The sequence below is a fragment of the Hyposmocoma kahamanoa genome, unplaced genomic scaffold (genome assembly GCF_003589595.1).
Source record: "Hyposmocoma kahamanoa isolate Upper Pololo Valley unplaced genomic scaffold, ASM358959v1 55230, whole genome shotgun sequence".
In the NCBI taxonomy this organism is placed as follows: Eukaryota; Metazoa; Arthropoda; class Insecta; order Lepidoptera; family Cosmopterigidae; genus Hyposmocoma; species Hyposmocoma kahamanoa.
Window position 1 is genome coordinate 1 of NW_020653828.1, and position 11,810 is coordinate 11,810.

The 11,810-nt window shown below is 44.6% G+C and overlaps 1 protein-coding gene across 1 annotated transcript; it reads left to right on the top strand.

Moving 5' to 3' along the window:
* Positions 1–11,186: 11,186 nt before the first annotated feature.
* On the top strand, positions 11,187–11,683 carry LOC113229359 (the record flags this gene model as incomplete). Its single annotated transcript, XM_026462915.1, has 1 exon — positions 11,187–11,683. A coding segment is annotated over exon 1 (497 nt), but the record flags the coding sequence as incomplete, so codon positions are not given.
* Between the last annotated feature and the right edge of the window lie 127 nt (positions 11,684–11,810).

Genomic DNA, 11,810 nt, shown 5'->3' on the forward strand with positions numbered 1-11,810 from the left:
CGTTTGTGAAAAATTTCTGACGCTGATGATATGCCGTATGGCATTCGAAAAATTTGAACCTTCCGAAGACTGTATTGAACGTGCACAGGTCTGTGCTACTGGCATGTAATTTCACTTGCCAGAAACCGTGTTTTGCGTCTAGAGTACTGAAGTACTTCGCACCTAGTAAGTTGGCGGTTATCTCTTCAAAAGTTGGGAGTTTAAAATGCTCGCGCTTAATGGCTTTATTTAGGTCACGTGGGTCTAAGCATGTACGCAAGTCACCGTCGGGTTTCTTGACCACTGTCATGCTACTGACCCATTCCGTAGGTCCTTCTACCTTAGAGATTATTCCCTGGATCTCCATTTCTGTTAATTTCGTTTTTATTTGTTCTTTCAGTGCAATTGGTAACTTTCTAGGTGCATGCACTACAGGAGAAAAATCATTATTTAATTGTATTTTGTATTCGCCTGGCAAACACCCCGTACCCGTAAATATGTCCGGAAATTCGTCTAGTATGTGTTCGCTAGAGCTACGAGTACACTTGTCAATGTGCATTATTCTTTTAAGTAAATTTAATTCCTCACATGAAGTCCTTCCAATCACTGGAGGTGAATCTACATTGGCGATTATAAAGTTTAAGAAAAATATGCTTTCTTTATAATTTACTTTTAAAAAACACTTGCCTATTACTATAATATTGTCCCCGGAATACCCTCGTAACTTGATTGACGTTTTTGTTAGATCACTCTCTTTTAAACCAATACTATCTAAAAATCTGTTTGGCAACACGTTTACGTCCGCTCCAGTGTCCAATTTAAAATTGATCCAAGAGTTATTTATTTTTAATTTTACTGTCCAATCGCTGCCTAAGTTATTAATTTGAGAAATTACCTGATCGGTGGAGTCCTCCTGCACAGCGTATACCCGTCGCGCCGATCTACACATTCTCGCATAATGATTCACCCTGTTGCAATTGTCACACCGCACGCCGAAAGCGGGACACTGCATTCTTTTGTGTGTTCGCCCACAGTTACTGCACCTGGTCATTACCCTACCCTGATCATTTGCAGTTGATTCCAGTGCCAAATTGCGTGTATTTATGTTGTTGCCCGCCGGACGCTGTTGAGGAAACGAAGAGACGTAGTTGTTGCGATATACTTTGTTTTCGCGCGTTCCATAACTAGCACTAGTTCGTAGCGGTGTGAGCGGCGGACGCCGCGCATGGTGCAGCGCGGGTCGTCTGTTCACTAGGTGTACGTCGTAGGTTTCCGGTTCGATTCTGTCGTTTTTGTTAGATATCTCGTGTATGTGATGGCCATAGTTCTCAGTTTTCATGTTTTGTGCTTGCATTCTAGATATTTCAGACAGCTTGCATATATCCAAAGCTTTTTTTAAATTAATGTCGGGCTCCCTGAACAATCTTTCTGAAAGTCCCACATCCTTAACGCCACAAATAAACCTGCTGCACACTAAATCGTCTTGTAACTCCTTGAACTCGCATTTCGCAGCTATTTTATTTAATTCAAAGACATATTGCTCGGTAGACTCTAGTTCTTTCTGATTTCTATTGAAAAATTTATGTCTTTCCACTGCTAAATTCTTTTTCCTCACAAAAAACTCATCAAATTTTTTTAACAATTCATCTACCGTCTGTATTTCCTCCGCGAACTGATCATATACTTCGCGGCATTTATCTCCAATGATATGTAGTAAAATATTCAGTTGCAATTTTTTGTTCTTTTTTGATATTTCACACGCTTCAAAATAAATTTTAAAAGAATTCTTCCACTTTTGCCATTCTGCACTCAAATTCCCTGATGTAACGTTCGATAAATTGTTCTCGAAAAGAAATGGCGGCGGTGGTTGTAAAACCGACTCCATCGTTGTACAAGCAATGTTGAGACTTTCCGTCGAGTCGTCGAAATGGTCACTTTCACTTTCTTCCGACATATATTTTCATAAACACCATTTCACTCACGCAAACTAATTTCCTAAAATCCTACCGGCTGCGCCATGTCATGTTATGGGAGCAGTGCACATGAGTCAAACACGAGCGTTGGGTTTAGACTGGTTTATTCCATTCGGGCTACCCACAATGTACTATATAAAATAAAATATATGACAACCATGGAGCGTGCAACCGTTCCGAAATATCGGGAAAATAAAAAGAAGTCATACCGTGGTAAGAAACCTGACATTGGTGATAATCATTTAAAGATAAGCAGTAGGTATTTTTGTAATGACAATATTTTATTACTTTTAATAAATATTTTTTCAGAATTAGCAAATATTTTGAGAAATTGCTCTTTCTTATTAGTAGAAATCCTTTTTTTTTTGTGTACGGTTAACTGATGATGACATCATGGTCAGTTGTGATGTTCAGTCGCTGTTTACCAACTTACCAGTAAAAGACTGCATTGAAATTGTACGTAGAAAGCTAAGGGAACATAATATGTCCATTGAATATACAGAATTATTAGAACACTTCCTATAGCGATGGGCTCCCCGGTATATCCCGTTGTTGCCGATATTTTCATGGAAGACTTCGAGGAGCGAGTTTCACCCATGGCCCCAGCTAGGCCGAAGATTTTCAAACGGTACGTTGATGATACTTTCACAATATTACCTAAAGATAGCATACCTTCTTTCTTGGACCATCTTAATTCTTTTAGTACTAAGATCCAATTTACTATGGAACAAGAGAATTGTGGTACTTTAGCTTTCTTAGATGTTTTAATTAAAAGAAATCCTAATAACACCTTAGGCCATACTGTATTTCGAAAGAAAACCCATACAGATAGGTATCTCAATGGTAATTTGGATTGCATTTTTGTCGCGCGATGTAATCGGTCGTGTTTAAATAAAATAATATTTTAAATACTTACATAATTGTGACCTAGCTCCACTTTATGCGGAAGCAAATTATCTGTGTCAGTACAGTACGTGTTCACGTTTGAGTAATTTATTGGAAGTAATAATGTTCAATGCTTCTTGTAAACATTAAAACAAAAAATGGAAGGCAGTCCCTTTAATCGGAGTGCACTAACGCGCCGCAGCCCGCCGCCAACGCCCTCGTCTCAACCCCCCGCGCCCGCAGAGTCCCTTCAGAACGAGGATCCTCCAGATGTGGTATCCACGCCTGAGATCCAGAACTGGATGAGTGCAATAGAGCAATGCTTGAACGAGGTATGTGCTATTTCTACCGAAGGCAAGCTAAATTCAGACCAAAAACTAAGAATTAGCACTTTGTGCCGAAAAGTGGCAAATGGGACGTCTCAATTGGCAGTACAGTACCAGTCCCTAAAACAAAAAGCCGTTCAAGCATACTCATCCCTTAAAGCCCTTAAAGAAAATCAAGACCTGTCGCAGCGACTTCAAGACCTAAAGCAGCGTATTGAAGAATCAACAAACCCTCTCTCAAGCACAGTTTCTTTTGCAGACATGGTAAAAAAAAGCTCCAATAATTTTGTTCAGCCTAATAAGATAAGCTCTGTAGCAATTTATCCTACTGACAAATTGAAATCGAGTGATGAAACAAAAAATCTGGTTCAAAAAATTATCCGACCTGAAGAAATGAAACTGCACGTAAGAGGGTTACGCAAAACTAAGAACGGCGGTGTTATTATAAGCACTGACACCAAAGACGACCTAGAAAAGCTGAAACAGGTGGCCCAATTAAAAACCTCCGGCCTTACTGTTGACGAGCCACATAAGCGCAAACCCAGAATTGTGATTATTGGTGTGCCTACATCTTTGCAGGAAACCGAAGTAGTGAACTGTATATTTCAACAAAATTTAGCTGACAAGCTGCAGGGTATGTCTCTTGAGTCATTTTTAAATAATATTAAATTAAGCCATAAGTCTGGAAAGAAAAACACCGAGTCCTGCAATTACATATTTGAAGTCGCTCCACATATACGTAAGGCCCTAATAACCAACGATAGAGTCTTTATCAACTGGTCGTCGTGTCCTGTAAAAGATTTTACTCTAGTTACTAGGTGCTTTAAATGTCAGCAATATGGTCATGCTGCCAAGACCTGCCGGGAGGAGGCCACCATCTGCGGCCACTGTGGTGAAGCCGGTCACACAATAAAGGACTGCACTAAGAAGACCGAACCTCCTAAATGTGATGTGTGTAAAAAAAAAAATTTAAAAAAAAAATAAAAAAAATATAAAAAAATATACATAATTTCAATAAGAAAGAAGATATCCATAATATTAACCTTAGAGCTAAGTCCAAACTCATGGTACCACGATTTCGTTTAACCAAGGTAAACAACTCTTTTATGGGGAACTGTATACGTTTTTACAATAAGATTCCGGAGCATATTAAGTTTATCATTTCCTAAGTTTAGAAACTACATTAAAAATATTTTGATCGAAAAATCATATTACAAAATTGAAGACTACGTGTTAGATAAAGATGTATGGAAAGACGACATGGCTCCAGAATCCACACAAATTTGATTCAAAGTGTATTCCATAGCATTTAAGTTTATTTGAAAAGAGCAATCCCTAGAGTTTCTTGCTCGTTCTTCTCAGGGAGGTCAGCGTAGTGAACGAGCAGTAGCTTAAATGTGACGTTTTCAAGTGTAAATTTATTTTACCTATGGAATAAATAATCTTTGACTTTGACTTTGACTTTGACTTTGCTACATGCTTGCATTTCAAGAAGACCTGCGACCACCAAACAGGAGATTTTAATTGTCCCGCGAGAAAAATGGCCGAAAAAAGGTACATTAATTCAATAGATTATGAAGGCGCCTAAGAGCGTCACTCACTAATTTTACTTAATAGATCTTAATTTAATTAAACACTATGAGTGATAGTCTAGTTCGCGATCTAGATAATTTCTCTGTATCAGAGTCAAAGTCTTGTGAAGTTGAAATGTGCAGACAATATTTATTACCCTTTAACAATCCTCTCTCTATACTAACACAAAACATACGCAGCATTTACAAAAATTTTGACGCTTTTAGTACTTTTCAGCATAGAATGAACATTGGCTGTGATGTCATAATTCTGACAGAGTGCTGGTTAGATAAATGTAGAAATCTACCTCCCATGCCAGGCTATAGCTTATACAGCTCTAAAGAAAATTACAACCAGAACGACGGTATAGTGGTTTATACTAGGAATAATTTAAATATCTCGGTTGAAGAACCAAGTATGTTGGACTGCAATCGGCTCCTAATCAAAATTGGAACAGACATTGCAATATTAGCATTGTACAGACCCCCCTCTTTTAGAAATACCAAAATGTTTACTGACTCACTTAACGATACGTTACAACTTTTATCAACTTTTAAAAATGTAGTATTAATAGGAGACATAAACATAAACATTCTCCCACATAGCATCGATTCCTGTGCGCAAGAATACCTAAACCTATGCTCTTTTCATGGATTACTACCCGCCCACACTCTCCCTACACATCAAAGCGGCTCTTGCTTAGACCATATTATGCTTAAATCTATTTTTAAATCAATAACATTAGTTACTAACACTACAATAACCGATCATAAAGCTGCCCTACTAACCTTAAATTGTAAATTGCTTAATTCAACTCGCACGCAAATAATTTCTAAAATTAATATAAATAAACTTGAAGAAGATTTATGCAACATTGACTTTAACCCAGTTTATAATTCTGATGACGCGGATTATTGTATGTCTTACTTAGTAAATAATGTACAGCAATCAATATTAAGTAATGGCAAGGTCATGCGATTAAATAGTAAAAATTACAATATCAAACCTTGGATTACACCAGGACTTATTCGCTGTATGCGTCATAGGGATAAACTACACATGAAGGCAAAAAGTAATCCAGCTAATTTAATTCTACAAATATCATACAAAAGATATAGGAACTTTTGTAACGATCTACTTAAAAAAGTTAAAAGCTGTTATGATAAAAAAGAATTGGAAAAAGCTGGTACAGACAGTAAAAAGGTTTGGAAATATATAAAAAAGGTAACCTACATATCGAAACAGCATAAATCATCTACAGGATTATTAAAAAGCCACTCATCTGATCGTATTGCTGTTAACAAAGCAAATGAATTTTTCGTTAATGCAGGTAAAAATCTGGCACAAAAAATCCAGAGTTTTCCGCTTACTCAACCACGTTGCTCTCAATCAATCTGTAGTAAGTCTCTGGGATCATTTGTATTATTAGATACGGATGAAAGTGAGGTTGAAAGAATAATTGTAATCTTAAAAAACGATAGTGCTACTGGTTGTGATAACATATCTAACAAAATACTAAAACAATTCAGGCACATTTTACTTTCACCGCTCACGGTCATTTTGCATAAATGTTTAACAAAAGGAATATTCCCCACGTGTTTAAAAAAAGCTGTTGTGGTCCCGGTACATAAATCTGGTAACCAAGAACAAATAACTAATTATAGACCTATTTCGTTACTGCCAGCAATATCTAAAATATTAGAAAAACTTATTAACAATAGACTTGTCTTGTATTTGGAGAGACATTCCATATTATCTAAAACACAGTTCGGTTTTAGATCTAAATTATCGACATCTGACGCCGTGCATCACCTTACGAATTTTGTAGCAAGGGAACTAGACAAGGGTAACAAAACTGTAGGTATTTTTCTAGACCTAGCGAAGGCTTTTGATACAGTTTATATCCCTGTGCTGTTACAGAAGCTTGAATCGCTTGGTATAAGGGGCATACAGCTTAAATTACTCGAAAACTACCTGGAGGACCGATCCCAATGTGTTAAAATAGGTGACATTCACAGTTCTGATCTGAAGTGCACTTCATTTGGTATTCCTCAAGGAAGTATTTTAGGACCAACACTTTTTCTGATTTACATTAATGACCTTTGTAACCTAGATTTACAAGGTGGAAAGATCATATCCTATGCTGATGATACTGTTCTACTCTTTTCTGCAAACTCTGACAAGGAGGTATACGACTATGCACAGCGTGGATTCAATATAGTAAATAACTGGCTCCAACATCATTTGCTAACACTAAATACGGATAAAACTTGTTTTATGCAATTCCATATGCGGAAATCAAAGTCATTTATATCTAACCCTAAACTATATGCTCACCATTTTTTTGACCCTACTAACAACCTGTGTAAATGTCCAGACATTGCTATTACTAACAAGATAAAGTATTTAGGTGTTATATTAGATGACATCCTATCCTTTAAACACCATATCGAAGCACTAAGCGCCCGACTCCGTAAGTTAATGTTTGTGTTTAAAAAACTACGCGTTTCTGCTGATTTTAAAATAATCAGGCAAGTTTATTATGCATTATGCCAATCATTAATTACTTACTGCATTACATCATGGGGTGGTATAGCTAAAACTACTTTACTAATCATTGAAAGAGCCCAGCGAGCTGTCCTAAAGGTTTCTACCTACCGCCCTTTCCGTTACCCCACTGACCTTCTGTATAAGTCATGTAAAGTATTAACTGTAAGGCAATTATTCATTAAGTCCACAGTCCTCAAACAGCACGTATTGCTCCCATATATTACTGAAAACACTAATAAAAGACGAAAAGATATTGTCTGCCCCAAAATTATATCATCAAAACATACTTTTATTTCAAGATTTTTTGTGTTTCTTGGACCATTTTTGTACAATAAATTAAACGCCAAATATTCCATTTATAATTTCTGTTGCTTTAAGGTAAAGAAAATTCTCCAAGAAGCTCTTCAAAATATGTCCTATGAGGATACAGAGAATTTATTTATTATCGTAAATTAAATGTTGTCTTGTTTAAGTGTACATTTTTTATTTATTTTTTTATTTTTTTAATGGCAATTTATTATTTAATTGTTTAATTTTATTTCATAAGATTCTCCTAAAAAGTATTTATAATATTAATAGTATCCACATTTATAATTAGTAGTACTTTTTACCTGAAATACAGGAATTTCCTAGTTCAGGTACATGTGTTATTTTGACATTAAATCGCATAAGTAGTCTTTAGTTTTCTCTGTACATTATGTTACTGAATAAACAATTTTATTTATTTTATTTATTTATAATTCCCATCACCATCCTAGCCAGTTAGCTACCGTGGGCAAATCTTTGTTTCAGAGAGCACATGGTGTCTGCGACAGTAATCATCTGGCAGGGGAACTTCAGCATATAAAGCAAGCCCTACATGCGAATAAGTTGAAGATTTCTCGCCAATGCCGCAGGCCCAGTGTGAAACCACCAACAGTCGAGCGAAGACCTGCCATCTTACCATATGTGAGAGGTGTTACAGACAAGATCGGAAGAGTCCTCAAGCGTACATCTATCAAGACCTATTTCAAGCCCCTAAGGAAGATTTCTCAGTTCCTGAGACCCGTGAAATGTAACATCCCCTTACAGGATGCAGGAGTTTACAAGCTTGACTGTGAGTGCGGTCTCTCTTATATTGGACAAACAAAGCGAAGTATTTGTACCCGCGTCAAAGAACATATAACTGATGTCAAACACCGTCGCGTAAACAAGTCTGCAGTCTGCTAGCATATCATGGATAAACCTACATATTAAATGAAGTTTGACAAACCCCAGATTCTTGCAAATCCGTGTGCAGTTGCTGGTCTGCCATCGGACGCGTCCCCAGGTGGCGGATAGGGGAACGGCTCCCAGATATGGGAGCTACCGGCTTCGGCCGGCGCGGACCAAAACCAGCACCGGGAGGGGAGGAAGATAGCGTTGGTTCCGTCCGGCGCTATCGAACTCGTAACCGAGACGGTGGGCGGTGCTCGGTCTCAGAACCGGCTCCGGCCAACCCGTAATCCCACATGGAGTGTGACCGGGGGTCCTCCTCACTGAGAGGAGGGCTGCGAGGAAGAAAACCTCTATAAAAAATCACCCCAATCCCAAGTTCTAGCGCCCGGCGATGGGATGAATGGCTGGTGGGTGTCCAGTGGGGAGCTCACCCTCTTTCAAAGCAAGCATAAATATGGAACAGGCACGTTTTAAAAATGGTCCCCAGGCAGGTCCCCGAAAGGGGGAATCCCGCCCATCCGCTTCGGCGGATGGCAGCCCCTCGTACTCTGTGGGGGGCAAAAACTGCCTCGTGGGTCGGCCGGAAGTCGACCCTCGTGAACACGACAAACGCACACCAATAACGGACAACGATTTTGCACACGACACGGTAAATACGGATCGCACGAGTGCCTCCAATGTGGTGGTGAGCATTCTCTCCGACAATGAGTCGGAGGGTGAGACGATGCTCTCGGCCCTTTCGGACGGAGAGGCCACCCTCTCTGAGGGGAACTCACGCGTGGTTTCGCGCTCCAGGTCAGCCGGAGAGAAGGGATCCTCAAGGGCTCCCAAGCGCGCCGCCCCCCCGTCGAACGAATCTATGGAGCCCGAAAGGGCTCCAAAGATTAGCACGGCCCGTAGGGGCAGACCTAGAGGCCCCGGGAAGTCCTTCCCCGGTGCGGCAACGGCAGGGAGGGGGCGCTCTAGTTCGTCAGAGTGGAACGCCCTCCAGAAGGATGCGGACGCGGCCTTCTTCAAGGAGGCCCTGGGCCGGGGTCAGGCCGGAGAGGCTGAACCCGATGGCATGGCGGGCCTCATGCGAGAGACCCTGGCCCAGGAGGCACGAGACGGCCTCGCAGCAATATTGGCGGAGACCGCCAAGTCCTCTAACCTCAAGGGGACGGTGGTCAAAGCCATAAAAGAGGCCGTCAGGAAGGTGGAAGGAGCCGTCAATTTCCTTCACCGTGGAGAGACGGCGACAGAGGCGGCGCGGCGGATGTCGGAAGACAATCGCCGGATGAGAGGGCAGCTCGCTGCTCTGGAAACGGAGGTGAAGGCCCTGAGGGGGGCCTACTCCGCTGCTATGGCCAAGGCCAAGGCACAGGTGGCCCCACCGCCGTGCAGCTCCGCGGAGATGCACGCGGGAGTGAGGGAGGCCATCGACGATCTCAGGCGGGACATCTTCTCCTCGATGAGGAATATGATCGACGCCCGCCTGGGGGACATCGAAAGACGCCTCCCTGCGGAGTACCTACGCCCCCCCCTGGGCGGCAGAACAGGGGCACCCGCCCCCGAGGCGACGCCTGCCGTCACCGCAGTCGCCCCGAGGTTGCTCCCCTCCGCCGCGGCCCCCGAGTCGACACCGGGCCCCTCACTGGCTCGAAACGCGCCTGCCGGCCAGCGGCCCAGCAAGAAGGCCAAGAGGAAGGCTCCCCCGTGGAAGGTTACTGCTGCCCCTCCTGCGGCGCCCCCCGCTGTTCTCGCCGTCCCTACCGCTCCTGACGCGACGGCCTCCACGCCGACTGACCAGGCGGAAACGCCCTGGTCACAGGTAGTCGGCCGCAAGGCCAGAAAGGCCAAAACGGCAGCTGCCGCCCCCCAAGCGGCACGGGCCCCCACCAAGGCGGCCCCTAAGACGGCTCCCAGACCCAGGGCTCTCGCCACCCCAAGATCATCGGCGGTGGTGAGCACGCTGAGGCCCGAAGCGGTGGCGGAAAAGGGGGCCACTTACAAGGTGGTCCTTGAGGCGGCGACCGCTGCGGTCGATTTGGGCAGCCTCGGCATCCCGCACGTGCGGGTGCGGAATACCCAGACGGGTGCCCGCATAGTCGAGGTGCCCGGGGCAACCAGCGCCGAGAAGGCCGACACCCTGGCGGCCAAGCTGAAGGAGGCGATCGGGGGGCTGGCGACAGTAACGCGGCCTACCAAAACCGCCGATCTAAGGGTCACCGGTTTTGACGAGTCAGTGACCCCGGAGAAGATCCGGGCGGTGGTGGCCGCGAAGGGCCAATGCCCCCAGTCCGCCGTGAGCGTGGGAGCCATCAGACTGGCCCCCAACGGGAGGGGGTCAGCCCTCGTCCGCTGCCCGGTGACGGCAGCCCAACGGGTGGCGGCTGCCGCACGCATATTGGTGGGGTGGTCCTCCGCCGGGGTCCATGTGATGGAGCCCCTCCCCATGCGCTGCTTCAGGTGCATGGGGATTGGTCACACCAGAGCCCTCTGCCCGTCCAGTGTGGACAGGAGCGGGCTCTGCTTCAGGTGTGGCCAGGTGGGACACTCGGCCTCCGGGTGCACGGCGACCCCGCGGTGCTCGGTCTGCACCGCGGCTCGCCGTCCAGCGGACCACGTGATGGGGGGGCGATCTTGCGCTCCCTCCCCCACCAAGGGCAAGTCGGCGGGGACTCCAGGCCCCCCCCCCTATTGAGGGACAAAGTATGGAGCAGTAATGCCAGCACGCCACCATATTATACTGCAGGGCAACCTCAACCACTGCGCCAGGGCACAGGACCTATTGGTCCAGGCCATGGCGGAGTGGGGGGTTGCGGTGGCTGCTGTGGCGGAGCCATATTTTGTCCCCCCGCGGGGGAATTGGGCGGGGGATCGGGAGGAGACGGTGGCCATAGTGGCGTCGACTGCCGGACACTCCCCCCCTCTAGTGGTGAAGGAACGCGGGTCAGGGTTCGTGGCGGCGAGGTGGGGAGAAGTCATCCTAATTGGGGTGTACTTCTCTCCAAACCGCACCCTGGCCCAATTCCAGGCGTTCCTGGAGACCCTAGAGAGGGCGGTGAGGAGGGCAGCTCCGACGCCGGTGTTGGTGTTGGGGGACTTCAACGCCAAGAGCGCGGCGTGGGGTTCTCCGGTCACCAATACCAGGGGGCCAGAGTTGGAAAATTGGGCGGCAGTCCTAGGGCTAGCCATCCTCAACCGGGGCCATGCCAACACGTGCGTTCGGCGAAATGGGGGGTCAATCGTGGACGTCACGTTTGCGACCCCCTCATTAGCCGCGCGAGTATCAGGCTGGCAGGTCCTGGAGGACGAGGAGACCCTCTCCGATCATAAATATATACGG